The following is a 26330-nucleotide window of genomic DNA, read 5'->3' as shown; positions in this document are numbered from 1 at the left end:
CCGGAGGCTCGGAAATGTCCTACCAATAACACCTGCTCACTCCTCACACCACGGGTAGGCAGCCACGGTAAGTACTGGTCAAGATCCAACATCGAACGTTATTGCATGGTGAGAGTATAATGCCACCATGTGGCTTACATGCTTCTGATCTGCAACTCGCCGGAATGCGTCTAGCTCGAACGCCCCGTTGCAGGAATTAGCTCTAATGTGCTCAACCATGACTTCCTGTCCAGCCTGAAGATGCGCACAAAGCCAACAATCGCCAGAGAGAGCGACCAATAAGCATTACCTACAACACAGACCGTGTTCATGGTGGGCTTTTGTCCTTCAATAGAGCCTATGCATGCATGTGACCCGCGCAGCGCACGCTCCTTCTCTTGCTGACATGTAGTAAGCTGAGCATCCAGATCAGAAAAGTCAACCGCGCATTGAAGAGAATGTAGCGAGAGCTGGAATCCACCTACAAGATCAACGCCGTACAAAGTACAACGTGCCTTATGAGCCAAAGTCCATCTTGAGCGCGATCTTTGGCATACCGTCATCCTCTCTACTAACCTCCTGCCTTCTCGGCCCTTGCCCACTCTTCAGTACGCCCTCCATGAAACTCCTCTGGTCGGCATTCAGCCCAGTCACCACGCCCCTAAATGCCTGCTGATCCGCACTAGCGATCTCCAGTAAGCGCGCCGCAATTTCTTGGCTGGCCTTGGGCTCCTTCTGCGCTCTTGTCAACAGCGCAGGTATGATGATCTTGGTCGCAGTCTGGCGCTGTGGCGGTTGTGGTAGCGTGGAAATGAATGTGACAAGAGTTTGTGCGAGCGTCGTGCGAGAGTCGTCAAGACCCTCTACATCGGAGGGCTTTACCAAGAAAGATAGCGTTGGAGGAAGGATGAGTTTAGCAAGGCTCGTCTCAAGAGCGCCCTTCTTGGGTAGAAGCAGAAGTGAGCGACAGCAACCTGCTGCTACCTTGCTTGTTGTTACCGTGCCAAGACAGTCGAACAGGTCGTCGATGAAGCGCTTGACAAGCGGATCATCAGGAGAGAAGGCAGAGGCGGCGGAACTCAGTAAGATTGTAGTCGCAAGAACGGTGTTCTTCTCGCACGCAAGAGCAGCATCAAACTCACGCTGCTGTGCATATCTGAGAATAGCGAGGAAGCGCGCTAATGTTGCGCGTAGTTGCTTGCTTGTGTCATCCGTCCCTTCGGCATGCGGTGCGAGACTGGTGATGAAGCGCTTGAAGATTGGAAGTGCCTGAGGAATGACTGTGGTTTGGCATGCCCCAGTGCTTAGTATGGTCGCGAAGATGTGTAGGATGCAAGCGTGAAGGTCAGCCTTAATGATCGATGGGAAGACTTGCGCGGCATCTACGAGGGCGGAAAGCGCCGTCGTCAGTAGAGCGACCGCCTCTTCATTCATCTCGTGGCGCGCTAGGAGTGAGATTAGTGACTGATTATGATGCGATATTGAAACCAACATACCCTTGGCCTTGCTATCTTCTAGCCCAGGCACAAGTCCGGACAGGACTAGCACCATGATCTTGGTCAATTCGAATAGCTGATCAATGTCTTCGGAAATATGTTCATCCGCGGCGGTAGTTCTATCAATATCAGCAAGCTAAGTGTAGAGCTTTGGGGGTGTCCTTACCCTTGGTCTCTGCGTGCAGATGGATGGCCAAGACACAGGTTCCGTGTGATCTCGACGATGACTGTTTGTACCGTTAAGCCTTCAGTGAGCACGAGCCGATCTAGCATGTCCATCGTTTCGGAAAACACAACTTCTCGGTAGATTGCATGACCGGATACTGAAGGTCGCAGAATCTTCTTCAGTGCCTGCAATATCTCCAGTATTTGCTCTTTAGACGCTTGTAGATCACCTGGGCGACCTGCTAAGGCCTCGAACGCGAGACCGAAGAGGACAAAAAAGAAAGCGACAGGCTCATCGCGGTAGTTGATATGATCAGACTTCCCATTGGGGGTAGATTCCGACAATTCGGTCTTGCCATCTAGAGCGTCAAACACAAACTCGCTGTCTTCGTCGATAAGGCTGGCAATGGCATCTACAAGGTTGAGCCAGGTATCTTGGTAGAACTGCACTTTGTTAGCAATGATTAAGGTTTTCGGCGACCAAACATACCTTCAGAAGCGTCTCACGATTGAGCGCTGCATATATTGTGTCCAGACTACCAGATAGAGAGGCGGAACCCATGGAAGAGGAAATGTCAGGCTCGAACCTTAGACGGGCATACTCCCGTAACGAAGCTAGCCAAAGAGGGGTCAACCTTGCGATGTGTGGCTTCAATACATCCACCAAGTAGCTTTGCTCAGCACTCGCAATTTGCAGTTCTGCCCAAGCCGAGAAGACTGCCATTTTGACCATGACTTGAGCGTTCGAGCTGAGTCCTTTAAGATCGCCGATTGCTGCGGTTTCGGATTCGCTAGAGAAGTTTTCAAGCGCTGAGACGAGTAATTTGAGGATACGGCCCATTCGATCTACATCTGTAACGATTCCGGTAGCAATGAATGTGGCGCATACGTTGACCGCTTCAGCGGCGAGCTCGGGCGATGAATCTGCTGCAAATGCTGGGGTAAGAGCTGAACCGATTTGAGCCTGGTACTGCTCAAGCAAGGTGACTTCGGCGAAGTCGGGGTCGGGTGTCTTGCCGAATAGCTTGAGCACTTGGTCAATGATCTTCAAACCGCGGATCCTCAGCTGTACTACACCGGCTGTAGATGCAGAGAAAGCGATGCGCACAACATCAGCAACCCTTTGCTGCAAGGCCATGACGCAAGGTGATTCTTCTCGGAATGTAGCCTCTTTGCTCACCATCGCAACGAGCTCGCTCAAGCAATCCATACCAAATGTTCGCACTTGCCACTTGAGCAGTTCCTGACTGACTTGGGCACCATCTCCAGCCTCAGCTCCTGGCGCATTAGACGCTGATGCAAAGCCTGCAACTTCCTCGTCCTGCAGATCAGTCGCCCCTGCTTTTGGCTTCGATTCGATCTTGTCTTGCGTCTCGACCTTCTTCGTTTTCGTGAGTACTGAGTGGCATCGTTGCACCCACGTCGCAGTATCTGATAAGCCTGTCTGATGTAACCAATTGCGGATGATGTTTCGCACCACTTCATGCTCAGAATCACGATCGAGGACATGCCACAACTGATCCTCTAGTCCAGAATCAGCAGCGCGTATGACTTCTTCCGTGTTGCGCCTCATAAGATTATGTAAACCGTCGATAGCCATGTCTCGAATTTGTGTCGAGCTGCTTTCAACCGCCCGTTGTAATTGTTTCACGTAGGCCGAGAACTCCATGTGGCCCGGGGCGTATAGCGAAACGTGTTCCTGGCAACGCAGACTCTCGATGATAATCAACTCATCCGCATCGCTTTGGAAGAGGCCTACAAGCGTCATGATCAGATCCCTTGCCTTTGCAACATCCTGTAGGTCCGGTCCAAGTACGTTGATCGTGCTGTCAACGCATCGCGCGATTACGGCAGGGGTGGGTATGTCTATCTCAATGTTTGAGTATGCAGGAGATATCGACTCATCATTGTGTGTGTCAGAAGCATACAGTTGCGCTAGCATGCCGAGCGTACTGGTGACGTAGCTGGAGAAAGAGAGACCGGCGGAGTCAGCAACTCTTGATAGGCTGTCGATGGCCCAGAAGTGCACGACTGGATGGGGATCGTTGCCGAGCGACATTAGTATTCCGAGTATGTTCTTGAGATGGAAGCCAGCAGCCATGCCGCCGAGCTGAGAGTGAATACAGCCAAGCGCGACAGCATAACCGGAACGAGCATTGGGTTCCCGGTTAGCAACAATCTGGTCGACCAGATAATTGACCTCGATAGTCGTGAGGGCGTTTCCAGAGCTATTGCACAGACGTCCCAATGCTTCACCGGCAAGGTTGCGAATGAATGGATCGGGGAGAATAACAAAAAGATGCAACAGATCCTGCATAACCTTCTCGACCGCTGGTCCTTTCAGGCTTCCTGGAGCCGAGCGGGTCTCCTTGACTGCAACCTTCAGAGCAGACAGCACCGCATATGCAATATTGACCATCATGGCAGTCTTTCTGTTGATATCGCGCTGCAGGCTACTTGCAGATAAGAAGGATGTCATCTGCTCCAAGATGCTTTCTTGGATCCTAGCAGTCTGGAGTGGTAGGCAGATCGCAAACAACTGAAGTGCCGAGTTGACAACCTCAGTCGCTGGTGGGTCAGGAAGCTCATGACTCTCGTCTGATGTCCTAATGTATAACGATATCGAATCGTGTTCACGAGCACCGCAGATGGGTGACAGAAGCTGGTCTGCGTCAATAACGATCTCCGCAGAAACTAGCGGATACATACCGTGCGGTCAATAATCGACTCAGGCCCATGCCTCGTGAGCCAGTGATGGTGGGTACCCGTCTCTTGCTCTCCAGGGAGAGGGGTGATGTCGAAACCGCGCACCAGTCCAGTAACACCGAAGCCATGGTTGTCAGCCACCTCCCATATGCTTTCGAACGTTCCTGCAGCACTTGCGATTGCGGTACTGAACGAGCTTGTGGTATAGTTGTCCGGCTCTGCGAACGATGCAATGGCGAAAGGTAACAAATTTGTCTGAAGTAACACCTCATGGCTGCTTGCCGGGCTCAATTCCACAAGTTTAGTGTAACATTGAAGAACTCTCCTTCGTACCATGAGATCGAAGTCGTGAAGTTGAAGGGCGGGTGACAGACGTTGAGACATATCATCCGTCGTCTTCTTAGCTGGCAAGGTGTTCAGAAACATTGTTGTATTTTGCAGCATCGCAGCCAGCCGTTTGGTAACGTCAAGCGTCAAAATGCGGCTGTTGAACTCCAAGAAGGTCAGGATAGAGCCTAAAGCGCACTCCCGAACATGTGCTAGGAAGCAGAGTTCCAAGTAGTTCCTTTGCACCATATTGTCTCTGTTCAGCGGTTTTGGTAGCGCATTCTTCCACAACAGGAGCAGCTGGGAAAGATGTATCTTAACAAAATTCGGGCCGAGAGTCATCAAGCCTCCGATCAGGATCCATGCGACCTGAATCTGGGTAGATCCAATCCTTAGATCTGAGTTGCTCGCGGATTTGAGTAGTGAAGTGGCTTGTTGAAGTACTCTCGAGTTTACATCTACGGAGCCATGGAGTGGTTGAGACGTGGACGTGCTGAGTACAGCAGAAAGGCCATTAGCCAGACCGACGCACTTCCTGGGTGATTGCCTTGGCCCGGCAAGGAGGCCAAGTTCTCGGTTGACGCTGTTCATACAAATCGTGACCGCTGGAAGCAACTGAAGAGGACATGCAAGCACAAAAGAGCGCAGACAGGCGGAAGCGGTCACCTGAACTGTGTAACTCGGATGCTGTAAGACCTGGAGCAGGGCATCGCGACAGGAGTCCGCAATGACGTTTGTGGCCGATCCCAAACTATTGAAGAGTGAGGATAGCGTACTCAAGGCTCCGATCAAAGTCTGCTTCGTTGGCTCTGGTCGTTCCTTGAGCGCCTGGGGGTAGTCTTTCAATATCTCGTTGACCAAGAACCTTGCCGCATTAAGTTGGCCAGATTCTCCAAGCATCTCGCGACCTATGACTGTTTCCAGTATGACGGCGACGAACTTCCTAGTGCTAAGTGTGCGGTAGCGATTTTGTACGATGACATTGTTGCTGAGAATGTCCGTGAATAAACTGCGCGCGATCTCTGGATACTTGGTCTCGACGATCTGCTCGCCCAGCCCCTTGATGGTCTTGATGTAGCACATGGCAATTCCAGCTCGTGCGCGATTGCCAGTCTGAGGCCGACAGTACTGTGTCGCTAGCAATTTAAGAAGACTCGCAATAGTGAACGAGAGTTGGTAAGCCGACTTCTTGGGTGCCGGGGACTCTGAGCGTTCCATAACCACATCGTCACCGTCGTCATCGCCCGGTTTTCTATTCTTCTTTTTCTTCTGCGCGGTCGACGAACGGGTAATGCCCAGGATGGGAAGTTCAACTGGCGCGTTCTCAGAGTAGTTCTTTACCAGCGCAGCGCTGATGCACGAAGCAACAGCGCGCCTCACGGATGATGAAGGACTATCAATCGCTTTCCAAGCCACATTCTGCAATTTATCGAAGTCGTTCGAATTGTCGAAAAAGGTCGTGTGCCGGAGTAGTTGTTCCAGACAATAGAATACCGCTGTCTGAACGAGGTATGATTTGTCGCTGCCAGCATTGCGCGCCTGCTTCCAGGCATCTCTCGCAATGAGTTCATCGGCGTGCGAGCTAACGCCTTTGAAGACCTTGCCCACAGCCTTGAATACTGCCGCTCGTAGTCCGGTGTAGTTCTGCGAGAATTTGACAAGGCCCAGCAGCGACTTGACAGCCAGTGGAGACAGCCCTATAGCACTATCCCCTGCTGCCTCGAAGATGGCGCCCAAGCAATGCACAGCTGCGTGCTTCGTCCTAACATCTTTCTCGCTCTTTCCTGCCGCGTTGATTATGCCGACGGAATCATTGATAGACTCAAACAGCAGCTTCCTGTCTCCCTTCTCAAATATGCCCGCAATTGCTCGTCCCAGGTTGTTTCGGATCACTCGTGTGGGGGCGGGGGACGCGAGATTGACGATCTGGAATATCTCCTTCTTGATGTATATCTGGTGGGCCGAGGCGCCGTCGCCATCTAAGGAAGCCACATGGCGGGCGAGATCAGAGCTGAAGGTCAGCAAGTACAGGTCTTGCTGCTCCGAAGGTAGCGCGTGGAGCTTCTTGATGTCGAGTTCAGGGTTGGAGGGGCCTTTGTCCGCGGCTGGCTCGTCTGCTGCCATGGTTGGTGAGGGGATCGCGCGACGTCGGTCTAGTTATCGCAGTTATCGCATTCGGCTGCTCATGTCGTAGGGAGTCTCGACGTGACAGATGTCCAGTGTGGAGATGCCGGTGGATGCATGTGGGAGTTGCGGACCCCCGTCTTGGCAGGCACGCATCTCCAACTTTTGTACTACTGGGAGTTAACAACCCATATCAGTCCCCATGTCTGTCCCGTTTCGTCGTGCAGTCTCATCCGCTATTTCCAAGGAGAATGCGACATGCTGCTCATGTAGATATTTCTCTCGCCCGAGACAGTGGCGCATACAAGAGCAGGTGCGATGCCTGAGCACCACCCCAAATCTACAATCAGGCCACTCGTACGTCGTACTCGGAATCCAATGGCACACAGCTAACATACTACAGCAAGTGGTCTTCTATCAAACATGACAAAGCCAAAAACGACGCTGGCAAGTCCAAGCAACGGTCTATCATGACCCGCGATATCACCAACGCCGTCAAGCTCGCTGGCGCGAATCCCGACATGAACCCCCGCCTCGCCCTCGCAATCTCCACCGCGAAGAAGTCTGCCGTACCAAAAGCCTCTATTGAAGCAGCAATAGCCCGTGGACAGGGCCTCTCCGCATCAGGCGCCGCTCTCGAATCACTCTTGCTCGAAGCCATCTTGCCGCCCTCCATCGCCACAATAATAGAATGCCAAACAGACAACAAGCTGCGCACCTTAGCCGACCTACGACTCCTGATAAAAGAGGCAGGCGGCAGCGTCTCCACCGTAGCTTTCATGTTTGAAAAGAAGGGACGGATAATAATACGGAAGAAAGATGGGGTAGGCGTGGACGAGGTGCTAGAGCCAGCCCTTGAAGCCGGCGTGCTAGATGTAGACGAAGACGCCGAGGGAAGAGTCGTGTTATACACTGAGCCTGCGTTGACGAACAAGACGGCAGAGAGACTAGCGAAGGAGCTAGACCTAGAAATCGAGGAGAGCGAAATCATCTATGACCCTAATGAGGATACAAAGGTGCCTTTGGAGGACGAGGGCGCAGCTAAAGAGTTGGGCAGCTTCTTGGATGAGCTGCAGGAAGTGCAGGGTGTACAGGGCGTGTATATGAATTGGACCAAGGGAAGCATAGGAGATGATGTCTGGGAGGAGATCAGAGGTAAAGCCACCGCGTGATCTCTGTCTGACTCCCCAGTATGGTGTACATTTGTAGTATACAGTATTGTACAATAACGCCAATAGCGGCGCAGAACGAGCTGTGTCTTCGCGCTTGGTATCTCTCAGCAAATATCCACCACCTCAGATCGTGACTTCTCGTTCGTTCGTGTTCGTGGCTCGGTGCCTGTCGTAGGGTGATGTTCGTGTGCATCTATTGTGCTTGTCTCGGCCCTCTTTACTCCTCTCTGCCGGTGCCCAGTTCCCTCAACCTCTCCTGCTCCTCCCTCCTCCTCTTGTTCTCCAAATTTCGCTGCTTCAGTCTCTCCAATTCCTTCGCAATCTCATCTCTATCGTACGGAATCTTGTGCGTTTGGCCTGGCTTGGGCCAGAAATCGGGAACAGTGAACTTGCCGTCGAGGTTCGTGCCGAAGTAGTACATGATGCTGATTGGGAAGAGGATGTACATTCCGAACTGGTAGGTCTGGTCAGTGCGTGTGCGAGAGCGTCAGGTTTGGTTTGAGCCGAATGCAAGTGGAATGCAAGTGGAATTATTGGTGTAGTCGCTTTCGACAGAGATGCGCGAGGCGCTGTAGAAATCTCCTCTACGTACCTTGAACACTTCGAGGTTGGGGCCTCCCATCTTTGCGGTATATAGTCGACGTCGTGTGGTATTTGCGGCGCACTCCGGAGACTTTCGCGCTTGAGTGGAGTGATGATGAAGTCGAAGTTTCGCAGATCTGATCGGTGATGGTTCGGCGATAAGAGGTTAGATCTAATCGTCAGCCCTACCTCCACGCGCGTTCCCCCACTTCGAAGCTGGGGAAGCCGTGACCTTCACATGTGCCTGCAACTTGGAATCCTGTGAACCGGGTCTGACCCCAAGCTACTCCAACACCGAAGCTGTATTCTTGTCTCCATCAGGCAGTGAAGACCAACTGCTACACCCCATCAATCCATTCTGTCGCGCTCGGTTGTCTTAACAATGCCTATCCCGTCTCCGCATTCTAGCCTCGGCTCACTGACATCTCAACTAAGAATCTCCCAAGCACTCCAACTAACATAACCAACGTCTCACCCAAGAATACGTCCAGCTTGAACACCATAACCAACACCTCAACTCTCCAATCTCCAACCAAACACGCAAATCCATCCATCCATCATGTCCGACCCAAACTCCCCCATTCTCCTCACCTACTCCGGCAAAACCGCCATAATAACCCTCAACGTGCCCAAAAAGCTAAACGCCCTCGATGCAGACACCTACTACCTGCTCGCACGCGCCATGAACGAGGTCGCTGCCCGAGACGACATCTACATTACCATCCTCACAGGCCGCGGCCGTTTTTTCAGCGCAGGCGCAGACGTAACGTTTGGCTCCACAACCGACAGCAGCGCCATCGACGAGCGCCACCAGTACTTAAAGTCCTTTGTATCCAACAACCTGCACATCACACATGCGTTTTACACACACCCCAAGATACTCATCACGGCGCTGAATGGACCTGCAGTTGGATTGAGCGCGGCGCTGATCGCGTTTTCGGATTTCGTGTATGCGGCACCTCACACGTTTCTGCTTACGCCGTTTTCGTCGCTGGGCTTGGTGGCAGAGGGGAATGCGAGTATAGGATTTGTGCGACGACTGGGCATTTCGAAGGCGAATGAGGCGCTCATCATGTCGAAACGCATCACGTGCGATGAACTGGTAGCCACAGGCTTCGTCAACAAAGTCATCAACGCTGGCGTCGATGTCAAGGATGAAAGCTACAGTGACAAGTTCCTTGGAGAGGTCAGGAAGGAGGTTGAGGAGAGATTGGGTGATCATCTCAACAGCGAGAGTCTGGTGCTTATCAAAGAGTTGATTCAGAAGCCGTATAGGGAGGCGTTGGATCGGCAGGGCGTGGAGGAGGTGATGGGGGGCTTGCAGAGGTTTTTGAAGGGCGTGCCGCAGAAGGAGTTTGCGCGGTTGGCGAGTGGGGAGAAGAAGCATAAGTTGTAGGCTTTGAAATGAAAGGGATATAGTATCACATGTAGCGCGAATGAAACATCGCAAGAGTAGGACATTGCGGATCTGGAGACATCTGCCTCATTAACATTTGGAATCAACATTTCCTGATGCTATGGTGCCTAGCCTAACGACACACCCTCGGTAGCCAGAAGCTCTCCGCCCAGCGCATCCTCTTGGCTAGGACTTGCAGGAATGACAACCGGTCTACTGGCCGTTGTGGTGTTGTCTGCCAAACTCTCCAATGGACTCGGTCGATGCGGCGGCGGTTTATTCCTCTTCTCTTCCTGCAGCTGGTGCTGCACGTAGCTCGTATACCGTAGCGCAACGAAAAGCATGAACGCACTAACACCGACTGTGATGGCAGCGCGGCGGGTGAGCACCCAGCGGACACCTTCAACCTCGGATCGCGCGTCAGAGTTGAGGGCGACGGTGATCTTGTAGTTGAGTTCTTGGATCTAAGGAACAATCATGTTAGGAGGTTGCGCCGGTGAGGAAGCGGATTGAACATACCTTAGTCTCCATGACCCTTTGCTCCTGCCTAACAGCCATCTTCCTGTCATCGAAAAGCCCCTTAAGCTCGTCTCGAAGATGAGTCGTCTCCTGTCCTAATCTCTGTCCTAGAATATCGACCTCGTGTTGCAACTGCCCTCTTTCTGTGCGCATCCTCTCCATCTCGCCTTTCTTCGCGTTGCCTATCTCCGTTTTCAATTCACTGCACGCAGCTCGGAAGAGGTAGGTTTCGTTTTCCACGTTACTCTTGCTGACGAGCTCCTTACGCGCCAACGCCATGTTGTCCAAAAGCGTCTGTCGCACAGCCTTCATTATGGTGATGGATTGCTCGGGGGTATACGAGGATTGCGAGAGCTTGCGCACAAGACCGTAGGTGTCGAAATGGTGGACATATGGCGGTGTCTTCAAGTGCGGTGCCTTGTGTGACTCTTCTTCAGCGGCGGTGGGAATGTGCAGGACGCTGTCGACGGGTTTCGTATCGCTTTTCTTGGGAGGATCAGGTGCGGGCGTTGTTGGCGGAGCGGTTTCTTCTGTTGCGCTTGCTTGAGTGGGTGTGGCAGGGCTTGTTGTTGCGGTTGGCGCATCTTCCTCTACTTCTTCGTGTTCGTGAACGGGATCTTGCGGGGGTTTCTCGTTGGTGGTAGGCTCCTTTTCTTGAGGCTCTTTTGGGGGCTCCTGATCCAATTCTGGAGCTGCGTGCTCATATGCCTTTCCATATCGTTGTGTGCTCGGTGGCTCCGATCGGCGGGGCGAAGTTGTGAGATGACGACGTGCTCGTCGCGTGCGGGAAACAGATGGCGATGCATGCTCTCTTGTTATCGACGCGCCTACTCGTGAGGATTTGGTCGGCTGGAATAGCATAGGCCATAGGAACGGCAGTCTCGGAGCAGCCATGTTGTCGCGTTGTGAAAGTTGCGAAGTTCGAGCTCGAGGTGGAATCCTCAGATGCGATTTCGGGTACTATAGGCCTTGGCGGGGGATCTGCCATCCTGAAGTGGGTATGCATGCCGAAGCACGACATATCGACATTGGTGGAAAGGCACAATCTACTTGTTATGTCAAAAAAAAAAGTGCACGATGCTGCTGATACTGCTGATACTGCAAGTATCTATAATGCAGTCTTTGAGATATTCTACAGACACGTAACTCATGATTTTGATTTCTGTAACTCATAACCGAAACATCGGTCGTCTTTCGTCGTATACAATATAGTAGAAGCAAATAGAACGTTTTGACATAGGCCTGTGCCTCACCAGCAACTCCACGCAATGCTAGTACTCAATCTCCTTGTCATGATACCGAAAAATCAGCAAACTTTTGTGAGGTCATCAAACCCCTGGGTATATGTATAGTGTAAGACTTGTCGCAACACCGGAAACAAACAACTTTTGGTCTACAGTATCAAACATCGTGCGAAGAGCTACTGATGGAACTGCGACTAGTCCCATCGGTGATATGCGTCGCAATACTCATGCGCTGGAATGGCGAGATTTGGTTTTGCTCGCGAGACGGCGGACTTGACAAACCCTGACTACCTGCAGGTGATGAAGGTGGTGGGTGGCTTGGTAGAGCATCGTTCGCGCCATAGCGTTCTCGGAGACGCTTAATTTCGCGAAGTCGGTTACGCCAGGACGATATGGAATCGCCACCCTCGCGGATGTACCAAACACTGGCGAAGACAACCGCATTAATAGCCATGAGGCGGCAGTAGTCTGCAAGGTACTTTCCGCAAAGAATCTTGGTCTCGACGGCAGGGGATATGTCGGGAAACCCTGGCTTTGAGATGGTCTGGATCTTGTAGTAGCGATTCCTGCCGTCGGGATCTGCGTCCAGTCGACGGTCGACAAAGCTGGCCCTTGACTCTGGAGAAATGACAATGTGTACGTAATTGAAGTCCGACGGGAATGTGTCGAAATTGTAAGGTAAGCCGGAGTCGTTGAAGATAATGTTGACAAAGTCGTTGCCAATGTGTCGCTTTTTGTTTGGATATGTCATATCGTCATCGGGGTTTGTCGGCATCATTGTAGGAATATGGAAGACAAGCTCCATGCAGCGGTCCCGCCAAGCATAGGTAAACTCGCCATCCCTGTCTTCGCGTGTGTCGAGACCACCAGTATTGAACTTCGCCCCTTTCAGACGGCACAATGTACCTAGGTCACTAAGGAAAGCAGTATACGCTGGGGATCCCATATCGTTCATGAAGATGTCTCTCTCGTTCGTCTGGCCCTCGCCGATATAAATGACACCTATTTTGTAGTTGTCAACCGTTGCAATCCGGTCGAATACAGCAATGGCACGGCGTGTCGGCTCGTCATCGGGTAAGGGAATGGGTGGATTGCTCAGGTCGAGTGGGGCGTAAAATGACTGGAAGATGTCGTCTGGCAGAATTCCGACATATGTGTCGGAATAGAATGCTTGGGAAGCGAGGCCGATAGTGATCGGAACTTGATGTCGTGGTGGCGATGTGATTAAGGGCCGTACTTTGATAAAACGGGTACCGCACTGCCAGCAGTTAGTAGATGTACTGACAATACACAAGTCGGAAGACTTACTGGCCGACGTGTCGTAACAACAGAAGCACCGGTTCTTGCAGCGGTCTCTATCGTCACAAGAGCATTGCCGATAATCCACGTCTTCTTCCACACCTCTCCATCACCAGGCTTGAAAGAACTTTCCTCCCGTGTTGTTTCATCCCGATCTGTGTATGCTACCATGTTCATAATGTCTAGAATGACCTGTCCTTGCTCCTCCATGATCTGCCGTCCGGAGCTATCGGTATAGTGTAGATTCTTTGTGATCCATGGTATCTGCTTTGGGCGATCCTCCATCTTCAACGCCATGAACCAAAATGTGATGACGTGATACGCGAGGGAATACAGATACTGGGGCAGGTCGTCCTCGACGCTTCTTGGCTTGTTGGCCCCAGGATCGGGCGATGCCGCAAAGTCTCTTGATGCGCCGCTGTGTCGCAACGTCCGATGCCCGCTTTGTAGCGAATGCCCGTTCGCTGTCCGGTCGCGTTGGTCGCGTATGTGTTGTAGGTACCGGAAGCATACGCCGAAAACTAGCTTGAACTCGTCTTCGCGGAAGTTCTTGAAGAGTTCTGGAAGACGAGCCAAGGATGTAAGGAATTCCAATATGTGTATCGCTGTAGCTGGCTTCGTGATGATTTGCGACATCTTCTGGACGATGCTATCGAGTGACTTGCTGACCGACAGCGGGATTTCGAAACAGCAGACTGAGAGTGCGTGGATGCACCATTTTGATGTTCTGTCCCACTGCACGATTCCTTGTAGAAAGGCCTTTACAAGATCATCTTCCTCGCTCTTTTCGAAGTACTCGTGGTAGCTGATGATGATTGTCAGTATATGGAATAGGCAGACGGCAACATCAGCCTTTTTCAAGAGCGTGTGCGGCGGAGGTTCGTGGAAGCTCGCATTCCGTACTTGTTCGCAGAGAACGTTTCGTAACATTTTGAGCTGGGCAACACAGCTGCGGACCAACGCTTGATTGGAGAGCTGAGGCCCAAGATGAACGAGTACGTAGCTATAGATCTCCCAATCGGGTGGTCGTTGTAGGAGTGAGATGATCAACTCCAGCCACAATGTGATTTCCATGTCCAGGATATCATCACTGAGAGGGTATTTCTCCGCATCGATGTGGGAGAAGACGACTCGACTAGAGTCGGATGGCGGCTCCTCGGGAAGTCCTTTGGGGCCAGGGTACATCCATAAAGGAGGTATCGGCTTTGATACACGGCCCGCTGGAGCGGTCGAGCGGACAGTGTGGCGATTGAGAGAAGAACGAGGACTTGAACCAGAGGTCTTGCGTTGGTCCCGCCACGACGAAGTATCTTCTGATCTATTGTGATCGGCTGTCGGGGGGTCTTCAAACTTCTCTGGTGCGATAGCTGTTTCCTCTGTGCGGCAGAGCTCCGCGGCAATCCGCTGACCTTCCGAAGAAGAGCTGACTATTAAGGCATGGCGAGCGTCGGCGCGCAAACGAAAGAGTAACTTGAGAGCTGTAAGGCGTGCATCATGCGCGTATGCATCTCTTCCAGCAATTTGTCTTAGGAGCTCGTAAAGGATGCGTGTCTTTTGGGCCGAATGTGTCACGCTCCGAGTGAAAAGCCGTACATAGGCGGTGGCAATGACGTTACAAGGGGAGCATCCATCTTCTTTGAAAAGAAATTGGTGAGACTGCCATGACGGTAGCGAAGGTGTAGATGCACTCCGTGGGCGGTCCAGACGCCGCTGTAAGACTTGAACAATCTCGGAGAACCGGGCGGTGGATTCTCGATCAGCTACGTAGACCGCGAAATCTACTAGTTCCTGCAGGACTTCAATGTCATCTTCCGTTTCAACCCGGCCCAGAAGGAGTTCTTCTGACTGCGATACTATCTCGCTGGAACACAGCATCTCGACAGCATTGTTAGTTTCCCGTAGTGATCGGAGCACAAGCAGTCGAAGCGAGCGCGGTCTTGTGGCGTCGTTGAAGATTCCAGCGATCAGCCGACGGCAGAGATCAAGCCAGTCGGCATGGGAAGGATTGAGGTAGCGTCCGGTTACAAAGTACTGTATCACTCGCTCCGCGGTCGCATCACTTACACGATGTGACAGGTGCAAGAAAAGCTCCATGACACTCTCGCGTTGGATGAAGTCGAGCGCGTCGCTGATGTGATCTAGTTTGACCAGCACCTGATAGATGCCGTCCTCTGGATCACGTCGGAAAAGCTCCCGATGGGATGTTGCGTCTCGTTCATGGAACCCAGAGACATCGATGGCATGCTCTGCTCCGCCTGGAATTCGTCAGTAAGGGAAATTTTGTGGTTGAGTGTACACATACCAGCATTGGACAGACTGTCTGCATGGGGTGATATTTGTCTTTCAAGAACGTCCTTCTTTGCAGTGCTGGCATGATCTAATGATCTGGATGCTCTGGCGCTAACACGCTCGTCATCACGCTCGGCGCACACACGGATGACCTGTAGCATGTCCCCCAAGTCACTTTCAGCAAGCAAGAGATCCCTCATGCCTTCTTGGGCCAGAACCGCATCTATCAGACTTATGATTATTTGCTCTTGGTCGGTGCCGGGTGTCTTGATGGAAGCTTTTAGGGCTGGGAAGAGCAAGGACATGGGGACCTTGGGCAGCTCGTTGCGACCATCCTCCAAAAGCAGAAGGCGCAACACCAAAGTCGTGCCCCTGTACATGCTGTCTAGCTTCTTCTTAAGACTCTCGTTTTCTAGAGTCTCCCGGGACGGGCCGTCCAAGAGCAAATGTAGCAATTCAGAAATAGCAGCTTGTCCGACATGGGACTTGAACAAATTGCTCAGCGTGTTCCAGGCTTGATCCTGGAGATCGGTGATCCTCTTGTGGATTTCACAGAGAACTTCGAGACAGGGTCGCAGCGATTGTTTGGGTATATGCACATAGGTGATGATTGTATCGAACAGCTTGACACCACATTCCACATCGGGGCGATGAGTCGTGGCCCTGCAGATGGAGACGGTCCGTCGTACCAGGAGGTCCAGATCGTCGTCGGTGAAGACTTTGGCATTGAACTTGCAAATATCCGTGGCATACTGGAAGGCGCGAAACATGTTGGCGACTTCTAGAGGAGGATTGGCCGCACTCCTCTTGCCGTTGGATTTGCCCCTCAGGCCGCGGAAGGCATCGCAACTGGCCTGGAAGCAGCTATCGAGCGAGGTCAGGATAAAGGAGACCATGCCCGACTCGCAGGAATCAATGTTGCGCCCATCGTTGGTGAGGGTGGCGATGACGTCGAGTCTCCTGTCGAAATAGCGATCGTTCTTGCGCAGACAGGCGGCGTCGAAAAAGAGAGTGCGCTCGATGCTGGCCAGGTCGGAAAGCGATGCGCAGCTCTTGAGGAGCTTGTACCCCGCCTCTGCGACATCGTCTGGCTGCTCGGGAAGGAGCAAGTCGCTCGCGACCGACCACAACGCCAGTATGTTGTGCACCGGATACGCCTCGAGGATGTCGCATATCTTGTCCACGGCCACGACGCGCTCGGCAAATGGGCGATTCCGCTGCAACTGGTCTATCAGGTCGTGCAGCTCGGGAGGACCGCCCGTCACAGGCTTGCCCGTCCGCTGGCCAGTGACCTGGCTGATGCGCTGAAGGGTACCGTCGGCTGAGTGCGGGCTAGGGACGGAGCCAGGACGGATGGTGCCCAGCGAGGGCGTGCGCGCAGGCGTGCTGGTGGCGGACGAGACAGAGGGCGGCGGCGTCGGGCTCTTCAGACGGCCGCCCGTCAGAGAGCGGAAGGCCGTGAAGAGCGCCTGGGTGGAGGAGCGGCGGTCGGGCGTGTGGGGGACATGGTCGGCCGGCGGAGACATGCGTCGGTCGCGGCGGCGCAGATGGGCTTTGCCTGGTGAAGAGTGCGAATGCTCGACGACTACGGCGGAGAGGGCCCAAGAGGAGAGTTAATCGAGTGACGCAGGCGCATCGAGTCTATCATGGGTGCTGGGCGGCGGAGAGGCGGGGCGGCTGGGGGAGCCCATTTGCGGGTGGAGAGAGAAGGAAACGGGTCACGCCTGGAGGGAAGGCGGCGTCGTAGTGGACTCGACCTTGTTAGACAGCAGCACAGCATCCAGAATTCGAGAGTAGCAGTCGCCCGGCCGCGCTGGGGTCATGGACCTGATCCCTGCACACGTTCGACAGGCCCTAGCGCCCCAAGTGGGACACCCCAAACAGCAACCATCCGCCAAACAATTGAGCCCTCTGTCCACCAGCCACCCGTCCACTGAATCTGCACCTCTACGCCCGTCACCATGGCTGCTGATATCGCTACCCTCTCGCAGCTGCTCCAGGCGTCGCTAGACCCGCGGCAGAACAAGCAAGGTGCGTAGCAGTGTTTCCCGCAGTGCTCATGTGGTGTAGCCTGGATTTCTGGAAAGAGAATGCGCGTACGCAGGATATACAGACGCTAGCCTTTGTATACCTCAGTATATGCGCATCCGTCTGGAATCCAGGCTAGCATCTTGCCCCTCCATCCCCCCACACCACCCAGCATGCAATGCTAACTTTTCACAGCGGAGGCCGCAATCACCCAAGAGCAGACCAAGCCCGGCTTCTCCCTCTCCCTCCTCCAGATCGTCGCCTCGGATGCGAACCCCCAGACGACCCGACTGTCGGCCGCGCTCTACTTCAAAAACTTCATCAAGCGGAATTGGGTCGACGAGGATGGCAACTACAAGCTGCCCGAGGACGAGGTTGTGGCCATCAAGAGAGAGCTCATCGGCCTCATGGTCTCGGTACCCGCCAGTCTGCAAGCACAGCTCGGCGAGGCCATCAGCGCCATTGCCGACAGCGACTTCTGGCAGCGATGGGACACCCTAGTCGATGACCTCGTCTCGCGCCTCACACCCGACAACACCGTCGTCAACAACGGCGTATTACAAGTCGCACACTCCATCTTCAAGCGCTGGCGGCCGCTGTTCCGCTCCGACGATCTCTTCACCGAAATCAACCACGTCCTGTCCAAATTCGGCACTCCCTTCCTCCAGCTGCTCGAGAACACCGACGCCCTCATCACAAACTCCCAAGGCAACCCTGAGGTCCTCAAGAGCGCCTTCACAACGCTAGATCTCCTGGTCAAGCTGTTCTACGATCTTTCTTGCCAGGATCTGCCCCCCGTATTCGAAGACCACATCGGAATCATCTCAGGGCTTCTGCACAAGTACCTCGTCTTCGACAACCCCGCCCTACACACCGATGATGGCACCGAGTCGGGGCCGCAAGAGTACGTACGCGCGGGCATCTTCGAGGTGCTCATGCTCTACATTCAGAAGTACGAGGACGCATTTGGGTCCCACCTGGGTCCCTTCATCGAGAGCACCTGGAGCTTCCTCATGTCGGTTGGCCTCGAGACCAAGTACGACATCCTGGTCAGCAAGGCGCTACAGTTCCTCACCGCCGTCGCATCCACACAACACGCCGAGGCCTTCAACAACGAGTCTGTCCTAGTCCAGATCATCGAAAAGGTCATCTTGCCAAATCTGACTCTGCGCGAGTCTGATGTGGAATTGTTCGAGGATGAGCCGATTGAGTTCATCAGAAGAGACCTGGAGGGGTCCGATAACGATACGCGTCGACGTGCTGCCACTAACTTCCTGCGTAAACTCATGGACCGCTTCGAGGGACTCGTTACGACTACTTCCCAGAAGTACATCGACGCTTATCTTCAAAACTATGCGGCCGACCCTGAGAACAACTGGAAGTCAAAGGATACCGCAGTCTACCTCTTCACCGCCATTGCTGCCAAGGGAACTGCTACTGCTGGCCAGGGTATCATGAGCGTCAACGAGAACGTCAACATCCTAGACTTCTTCCAGACACACGTTGCAGCTGACCTTCAGGCTCAAAACGTATCGCCCATTTTGAAGGTCGATGCCATCAAGTTCCTGTACGTCTTCCGCAGCCTACTATCACCAGACCTTTGGCGCGCTGCCTTCCCCCTGCTCGTGAACCAGTTGGGCAATGACAATTACGTCATTCATACATACGCTGCTATCGCTGTCGAGCGTGCTCTGTACATGACAGACGACAAACGGCAACCCATAATACCCAAGTCAGACGTTGTTGGCTCATCGAAAGACTTATTGACGCACTTGTTCAAGCTCATCACAAAGAGTTCTGCCCCGGAAAAGATCCAGGAGAACGAGTTCTTGATGAAGTGCGTTATGCGCGTACTCATTTTCATACGCGATGATGTACTGCCCATATGCGAGTCGATTCTTCAAAGCTTCATCAACATCGTCAAGGTGATCAGGCACAACCCTAGCAACCCTCGGTTCCAGTACTTCATGTTTGAAGGTATAGGAGCACTTGTCCGCTTCTGTGCCCCAAAGCATCCTCAGTTCTTCGAGGAAAAGCTTTACGAGCCCTTTGCAACCTGCTTGCAGGCCAACGTTGAGGAGTTCTCTCCGTACATATTCCAGATCTTCTCTGCGCTACTAGAAGCAAACCCTTCAGGCCAGCTCAGCGAATACTACAGGGGTGTGTTCGGCATCATCCTCCAGGGTGCGGTCTGGGAGCAGCGTGGCAACGTCCCCGCGTTAGCCCGGCTATTAAGTGCAATGGTTGCTCGCGACGCACAAAACATCGTGGCAAGCAAGCAATTGGAGCCCATTCTGGGCATATTCCAAAAGCTGGTCACTAGCAAGGCTCACGAGACGTACTCCTTCGAGCTGATTGAAGCAGTCGTTGCGCACATCCCTGCGGATGCGCTACAACCCTACTTTGTCACCATCCTCCAGCTGATGCTCACAAGACTGTCGAACATGAAGACAGAGAATTTCCAGCAGCGCTTCATTGCGTTCTACCACTTCGTTTCAGCGCGACTGGACAAGGGACTTGGTGCCGACTTCTTCATCAAAGAGTCTGATCAGGTTCAGAATGAGTAAGTGAAGGATTGTCCGAGATTCAGGAGTTTAATTATTGACTTTGTAACAGCATCTTCAAGCCCATCTACTTGACTGTCATCCTTCCCGACACCCAGAAACTCGCTCGCCCAACCGACCGCAAGACCGCAGTCGTGTCTTTCACCAAGACTCTGGGCGATTCAGAAGCTTTCGTTTCCCGATATCCCAAGGGTTGGACCCTTACTACCCAGCGCCTGATCGAGCTGTTGGTAAACCCGCCTATGCCCACCTCTGCGGATGATATCATTCCCGATGCCGATGTCGACGAGCTCGGTTTCGGTGTCGGCTTTACCCAGCTGAACACCTGCAAGAAGGCTCCACGCGATCCCTTCCCGGAGATTCCCGATGTGAAGGTTTGGGTGGGTCAATACTTGAAAGATGCGGACGCCCGTCACGGCGGCCGTATTGTCAAGATTGTGCAAGAGCGTTTGGACGATGTTTCGAAGCAAGCTTTGGCTGCTTACTTGAGCTAGAGCTGTAGGCGTGTTCAGAAGATGCTTTAGAAGGACAAAAGGGCAGATTTGCATGATGAGATGCGGGGTCAGGCGCAGGAAACAGTGGAGCTAGCTTTATAGGATTTAGGACATGATACCAGGTAGAAAAATGTGGTGGAGATTTTCCCACAAGGAACAAAGCTGAATATATTCGCAATGCACACTATGTGCTCGACCAGAAACCAACTCCCATCACGCGTCTTGCACCTCATAACTAACTTTAGTAACCCCCTTCTGCCTCTTAATATTCCTCACAACAACCCTCCCACACTCCTTCAGCCTCTGCACATGCGTCCCGCCACACGGATAACTCCCCTCACCTCCTATCTCCACAACCCTAACGCCATCCTCTTCATCACCTTTCAGCGCCTCCATGACCCCCGTACACTCCTTCTTCGCCTTGTCTTCGTCCCAGAAATGGATTTTGACGTCCATGTCCGCGGCTACCATCTCATCGACTCTAGCTTGAATTTCGCCCTTTTTGTCTCCCGGGATGAGGCCTGAAAATTCCACAAATGCGGCACCGGGGTAGTGCGACGCTTTTCCGTCGACGACGTCGGGAGCAATTGAACCAGTGGTCTTGAGATGGGCGACTGCGAGGCCGATGACGTGGCCGGCGGTGTGGATCCGAGAGTGTAGGTGGCGTTTCGATGTGTCGATCTTCTGCTCTGCTTCTACTTGTTCTCCGTCTTCCGAGAACTTTTGGTCAGAGGGAGAGAAGACGCCCATGTGCAGGATTGCGGGATCGACCTTGCGGACTTGGTGCACGTGGAATGTTGTGTTGCCTGAAGAGATTGTTCCTGTGTCGGAGGGTTGGCCGCCGCCTTGGGCGTGGAAGATTGTCGAGGGTGTTGTTAGGATGTAGGGTTCAGTTTCTGGTGGCGGCTTGAACAGGGACTGGGTTTCTGGGGAAAGGGATGATAGTGCGTGGATTGAGGTTATGGGAGAGGTGTGGGTATGTTTTCCGCCGTCTTTTTGGTAGAGGGGGTCCGTTCTTTGGGAGAGAGGGTCTGCCATTATGGTGATGGGTTGGAAGCTATGGAAGGTGGAATTCTTGGTGCTTTTGTTGGAGATGTGGCGGATCGGTGATGCTCGTTTTGGTGTTCGTGTTGTAGTGCCGCGGAAGAGGATTGCGCACGCTGGGTACCTGGAAAGTCGACAATACATGCGACGTTTTTATGCTCGCCTGCCGCGATAGATGGTCTATTGAGTCACTCCAGATTATGGAGGGCCTAACAACAAAAGGAATGTTCGAGATACTTTAGAAGCCTGAAGTATGGGTCGGAACTGCGCCCTTGAGGTTTACATGCGCTTTACCGCTTTAGGCAGGTACCAATTCCTGTCCTGACGTCTTCTCTTCTCGTAAGTGAAACAAGAGCGCGGCATATGAAGGTACGCATTCAGACTGGAGAAACCAACACATTTTGATTACATTCTCCATCGCCACAGTGAGAGTGGGTAGCGACAAGAGGTGCTGCGTTGACGATGCCTTCGCCGATACCTGTCATCTTCTGACTCCGGAGCCTTTATCCCCCCAACCTCTGTTGAACCACAGTCGCTGTTGAGATGACCATGAGCACGAAAAGCATCAACATACAACATGAGGCCATCTTTCACCCTGAACATCCCGAATCACCTTGCCCGTCAAAGTTCATGTGCTGCCGTCCAATCCTCGACTCAACATCCAGCACACTCCCTAAGCCCGCTTCTTCGCAATGCCGTCGCAAGAGGTCCTGGAGATCGAGATCCACGCCCCACTTCCGTGCCATTATACCGATTGCCAAGGGTCTCATGGCTACAGCAGCCTCGAAGTTGCTGCCGTCATTTGCGCGACCGCACTGATTAGCGTGAGGCGTCAAGAAGGCCGCGGAGGTGTATGGGAAGAAGGTACATTCTTCCCAGGCTTTCTTCATCAAGCCCTTGGAAGTCTTCGCACGTCGGCTTATGGTAACAGTCTCTTTATTCCAGAACGCGTTTGTACGGAAGTCGTAAGTATCGCGGTCGAGACCAGTGGTCAGTGGCACGACTCGCTGGCGCCATCTGATGTCGTATGTTCTGTCGTACTCGTCGCACTCTGAGTAAACAGACACGAGAATGCTTCTGTCAGTGAAAAGACTCTCAATGAGATCATCAATACTGTCAATGGAGATATCCGGGTGTAATGTCGGGAGCATGAAGTGCAGATAAGGACGCTGTCGCTTCTGGAGCCAGCCCTTGCCGGTGATGAAATCGCTGGACTTCTCGAACGGCTGGGAATTGCATGTGAGAATACCGTACTCATGCAATTTGATGAGGCCAGTTACGAGCGTCATGGACTCTTCGTTGAGGGGACCAAGGTGGTCTGGATTGATGTCAACTTCCCCGCGGATGAAGAGTAGGTTCAGCTGTAAGAGGGCGTTCCAATCTGGCGCAGTCGCCCAAGCGTCTGTCTGTCGCCTCCAACGGCACATTCGGCATAGACCCAGGTCGCTTCCTATACCGGTGTATGGCGTGGTTATAACATCCCCACGACAATCGAGGTTAGTTGGTTCGTTGCAGCTCGTGCATGCAGCCATCGCGAGTTGCTTTTGCGAGACTGTCACTCGATCATGGTAAGATGAGGAAGGAAGAAAGAGAGGTTTTTGCTTGTCGTGGATGCACATGCGCTTGTTTATCTACTATCACGTGTTGATTGTTTGTGTTACCGATGACGCAGGCAGGCACTTCCCCATCCATCGGCCCTCGCTTCCTCTATCGCTATCGCACTTTCTCTCACCTACGCGTGCCACCTTCCCGAACTTCGGAGCGCAGAAACCAACTTATCATCTGACTAGCTGCGATCATGCACGTAGGGTGAATCACAGAACGCGACAACCTTAGGAAAGATATTTGGTAGCCAGCTCGCGCCTCAAGGTCGCTCGATCATAACGCCGGCCGCCCTCATTCGACCAGATTGCGACAACAGGGCTCTGCGTGTTCGCCTCACTGGATGTTCCATCTTCGTTCAACGTGATAGCTTCTTGAGGAGATTTGAAAGATATCGGAGCGTCTGTGTCGAGATCTGACATGTTTCCGCGCTGCAAGAGTCTAGTTGAGAATGCCTTGGAGAGTCTTGAGCTGACCGTAAAGGGAGATTGATGAACGGGTGATGAAAAATGAGCAGGACGGGGTCCAAGAGGCTGCTTTACTCGAAAAGGCGAGCCTTCAATGTGTGCATTGACAGGACGGTGTCCGGGAGGTGCTAGCTTGCGCATGATAGGTGTCTCCTCGCGGGGAAAATATGAGGGACCCGGAGTCGATGGTTGACGTTCGTTGCCATGATATTCCTCGCCATCGATATCCATTGTATCCGTCGCCTCGCTCTCTCGCCAGTTCTGCTTGGGCTTTGAAGATACGACAGACTTTGGGTTCTGGTTCAGGATGAGGAGCCACATCGAAACGCCGAGCATCATCGACAAGAAGAGGGTATAAGCCTGACCATTGGGGTCAAGGAGCCAATATTCCAGAAAAGTTCCATAGAAAAGGTGAGCGAAGAACCCTTTGAACGAGTCCATGGTGTCCCGGACGTAGCGCTCGACCGCAGTAGGCGGCTCGGAGTTGATAAACAAGCTAGACATGGTGGTATAAGGCACCAATTGATTCTTGGTGATCGGATCGAATGGTGGGAAGTTGGACGCAAAGGATTGAATGGGGCTTAAAAGTAATAGGCGACTGCGAGCGATTATTGTAATGTAAAGGCGCTTGAGTGCCGCACGGCCCTCTCGAGTGGGTGAATCAGTTGTTTCTCAACCCTTTCTAATGTCTCATGTGATGAAAACCAGTCAAACAAACCAATGCTAGCAGCATGGACCAATCAATCACTGTTGACCCACCTTCTTGGAGTAGGCTCCAGGCCGTGGTTTGCCACGAAGTTGCTGTGACAACAACTGCACTCCTCCAACGCTCTTCACTATTAGAGTCCCAAGATTTCAAGCATTGCCGTAGTACAGCGATATTTCGATCATCGACGTCTCCGCCGGGCGACGTCACACATACCCTAGGCTTGCCCATAAACAACCACATATCTCTGCCGACATTCTAGCTCCACCCTGATTTTCCAAACGTCGCATTCACTTGCGGTCTCTTCGACTGCGCCGGTGGTAAGGTACTTGTAGGAACGCTGAATAGCGGTCTCCGCACGGGAGGCACCTCCTCCGGTCTGCAGGCCCCAAATTCCCGCCGCTCCACGAATGGCTTCTCCATACCCTCTCCTCCATCTTTCCTGAACTTGATTGAACTCCATACCTGGTGGAAACATGGGAGTCTCTTTGCGCCTGTGTCTGTATGGTGACGAGCTGAAGACCTCGGCGGGTTTTGGTGTACGCTGTCGTCGGAGGAAGAAGCGAACAAGCCTATACAAAGCTCCGACGCTGATTGACAGAAAAAGGATGTAGATGAAGTGGGGGTGTTTATCGTAAAGCGCGAAGAAGGCAAGGACGACTCCAGTCTTGAGCTCGAGCCACACTAAGAACGCGAGGATAAGGGCTCCGATGTTTGGCAGTAGCTGCTTCGCCGGTTCGAGCATTGCTTTCAATAGGCCATGAGAAGACGCGCGCATCCAGAGAAGGGGGCATTGTAAGCTTGGGTTGAGGAGTGTATGTATCTGGCCGCTGGTGGACTTTTAAGAGATGCCTGCGGAAGCAACGAGACCATGAGTCTTTCACTAAAATCATGGATGTGCTTTCACTCGACAGTATAGGTTGTTCCAGCAAAACCCAACTGGTCATCTCCGGATTCTGGCGTGACCTCTTGTAATGCTCTCGTGCCTCTAGTCACTCCAACATTCTTCTACAGTCCCACTATATGTACACGTTGGCACGGCAGTTTGCCATAACAACGCCACCACAATGCTCCAAAAACAGATCGATATCGTGCTCAATCAATCCGTCATTTCACTCTCCGCCCCTTCACATCGTTTGATCCCGGTCCAAGTGCGCGCAGGATGGTATCCAATCCGCGCGATCTTGAACCAAATGCCATAGACCATTTCTTCGCTGTCATGATGGGACTCGCCATTGCGTTGGTGATGCTGATCTTCATCGTTCTAATCAGGTATGAGATGCGCAATACTTCGTTCATACGACGCAGCTTGCGGGCTGGGAACACTGACAGGTTTGCGGTTAGCTATGGGACATGCGGGCGAGCAGGGCATGTGGATCTTGAGGGTGGAAGTATTCGTGAACGGGATATGTGAGCTGTGTAATTGGGTTTCGCCGCGTCAAAGGATAAATGTTTCAGAGATACATGTAGCGAAGTACGTATGATACTTTAGTTTCTCAGTTCGTGGTATAGGAATTCGTTCAGGATCGAAGCACGGTAGCATCAATGTAATGGTATATACTTACAGCTTCAAACCCCGGCGCGTCATTGTCATGGTAAACTTACGCTGGCGATGCAACTAGACGAAGTCCGGGCCCAGAACAAAGTCATTTCGATGGCCAGTTTCGATTATAGTCCCGTGTGCTTTGTTGTGGAGTTGCCATCATCCTACCGCGACCTCATCGTCCCTGTCTGCGTGGATCCGGTGCATAGAAGCCCGTAGTCGATGTAGTGGTCGTCGGTCTGCCTTGTTCCGCCTCGGTACTTCCTCTGCCCGCGTTCTCATTTCCTACCGCAAGGGTGACCATTACGCCAGCTAGCGACTGGCCTCGCGTGGTAGGGGGGGGCACTCGTGCTTCCCACGCTCGTTATCATACCACCTTGAGCTGCTATGTCTCCCTGTGTCACATCCGGCTGCTGCTGAATGTGCTGTACTGGTGACCTCGAGTTCTTAGGCGGAGGAAGAGCACAATACCGCTTCCTGAGCTCCTTGAGCCCAAGTTTGGTTGTAGCAATCATCCCTTCTTCTGTTTCGATGGCAAGCTCGAGTTCATTCCATAGCTTTTGGACCTCTTCGTCCGGTTGTGA

At 52.8% G+C, this 26330-nt stretch overlaps 11 protein-coding genes across 11 annotated transcripts; 3 read left to right on the top strand and 8 right to left on the bottom strand.

Annotated features, from left to right (window-relative positions):
- Positions 1–67: 67 nt before the first annotated feature.
- On the bottom strand, positions 68–6883 carry BKA58DRAFT_470289 (HEAT repeat protein-like protein). Its single transcript, XM_046175184.1, has 5 exons — positions 4350–6883; positions 2131–4302; positions 1642–2084; positions 1476–1594; positions 68–1424 (listed from the first exon to the last, which is right to left on the bottom strand). The coding sequence occupies exons 1-5, from the start codon at positions 6795–6797 to the stop codon at positions 496–498; spliced, it is 6111 nt and encodes a 2036-aa protein (XP_046024352.1). The 5' UTR covers positions 6798–6883; the 3' UTR covers positions 68–495.
- A 116-nt stretch (positions 6884–6999) lies between these two features.
- On the top strand, positions 7000–7969 carry BKA58DRAFT_316768 (transcriptional regulator-domain-containing protein; the record flags this gene model as incomplete). The annotated part of the gene is made up of 2 exons (XM_046167592.1): positions 7000–7154; positions 7201–7969. The coding sequence occupies 2 exons, from the start codon at positions 7000–7002 to the stop codon at positions 7967–7969; spliced, it is 924 nt and encodes a 307-aa protein (XP_046024351.1).
- Positions 7970–8186: 217 nt separating this feature from the next.
- BKA58DRAFT_440903 (mitochondrial cytochrome c oxidase assembly factor) lies at positions 8187–8591 on the bottom strand (the record flags this gene model as incomplete). The annotated part of the gene is made up of 2 exons (XM_046173782.1): positions 8187–8423; positions 8562–8591. 2 exons carry the CDS (start codon positions 8589–8591, stop codon positions 8187–8189), a joined length of 267 nt encoding a protein of 88 aa, XP_046024350.1.
- Positions 8592–8778: 187 nt separating this feature from the next.
- BKA58DRAFT_386904 (peroxisomal d3,d2-enoyl-CoA isomerase-like protein) lies at positions 8779–10028 on the top strand. The gene has a single exon (XM_046170510.1). The coding sequence runs from the start codon at positions 9111–9113 to the stop codon at positions 9945–9947; it is 837 nt and encodes a 278-aa protein (XP_046024349.1). The 5' UTR covers positions 8779–9110; the 3' UTR covers positions 9948–10028.
- Position 10029: 1 nt separating this feature from the next.
- On the bottom strand, positions 10030–11467 carry BKA58DRAFT_470285 (uncharacterized protein). The gene is made up of 2 exons (XM_046175183.1): positions 10467–11467; positions 10030–10411 (listed from the first exon to the last, which is right to left on the bottom strand). Exons 1-2 carry the CDS (start codon positions 11358–11360, stop codon positions 10076–10078), a joined length of 1230 nt encoding a protein of 409 aa, XP_046024348.1. The 5' UTR covers positions 11361–11467; the 3' UTR covers positions 10030–10075.
- A 69-nt stretch (positions 11468–11536) lies between these two features.
- Positions 11537–17187, bottom strand: BKA58DRAFT_421738 (uncharacterized protein). Its single transcript, XM_046172797.1, has 3 exons — positions 15312–17187; positions 13019–15264; positions 11537–12968 (listed from the first exon to the last, which is right to left on the bottom strand). The coding sequence occupies exons 1-3, from the start codon at positions 16822–16824 to the stop codon at positions 11868–11870; spliced, it is 4860 nt and encodes a 1619-aa protein (XP_046024347.1). The 5' UTR covers positions 16825–17187; the 3' UTR covers positions 11537–11867.
- Positions 17188–17193: 6 nt separating this feature from the next.
- BKA58DRAFT_195119 (CAS/CSE protein) lies at positions 17194–20491 on the top strand. Its single transcript, XM_046165691.1, has 3 exons — positions 17194–17329; positions 17522–19889; positions 19943–20491. Exons 1-3 carry the CDS (start codon positions 17260–17262, stop codon positions 20382–20384), a joined length of 2880 nt encoding a protein of 959 aa, XP_046024346.1. The 5' UTR covers positions 17194–17259; the 3' UTR covers positions 20385–20491.
- A 106-nt stretch (positions 20492–20597) lies between these two features.
- On the bottom strand, positions 20598–21422 carry BKA58DRAFT_317009 (alanyl-tRNA synthetase-like protein; the record flags this gene model as incomplete). Its single annotated transcript, XM_046167602.1, has 1 exon — positions 20598–21422. One exon carries the CDS (start codon positions 21420–21422, stop codon positions 20598–20600), a length of 825 nt encoding a protein of 274 aa, XP_046024345.1.
- A 596-nt stretch (positions 21423–22018) lies between these two features.
- On the bottom strand, positions 22019–22992 carry BKA58DRAFT_459225 (uncharacterized protein; the record flags this gene model as incomplete). Its single annotated transcript, XM_046174711.1, has 1 exon — positions 22019–22992. Exon 1 carries the CDS (start codon positions 22958–22960, stop codon positions 22019–22021), a length of 942 nt encoding a protein of 313 aa, XP_046024344.1. The 5' UTR covers positions 22961–22992.
- Positions 22993–23164: 172 nt separating this feature from the next.
- On the bottom strand, positions 23165–24353 carry BKA58DRAFT_470281 (uncharacterized protein). The gene has a single exon (XM_046175182.1). The coding sequence runs from the start codon at positions 23999–24001 to the stop codon at positions 23261–23263; it is 741 nt and encodes a 246-aa protein (XP_046024343.1). The 5' UTR covers positions 24002–24353; the 3' UTR covers positions 23165–23260.
- A 67-nt stretch (positions 24354–24420) lies between these two features.
- On the bottom strand, positions 24421–24985 carry BKA58DRAFT_459223 (uncharacterized protein; the record flags this gene model as incomplete). The annotated part of the gene is made up of 1 exon (XM_046174710.1): positions 24421–24985. Exon 1 carries the CDS (start codon positions 24979–24981, stop codon positions 24421–24423), a length of 561 nt encoding a protein of 186 aa, XP_046024342.1. The 5' UTR covers positions 24982–24985.
- Positions 24986–26330: the final 1345 nt, after the last annotated feature.

This window comes from Alternaria rosae (assembly GCF_020736505.1).
Source record: "Alternaria rosae strain MPI-PUGE-AT-0040 chromosome Unknown BKA58scaffold_6, whole genome shotgun sequence".
NCBI lineage: Eukaryota > Fungi > Ascomycota > Dothideomycetes > Pleosporales > Pleosporaceae > Alternaria > Alternaria rosae.
This window is presented reverse-complemented; position numbering and strand designations above follow the sequence as displayed.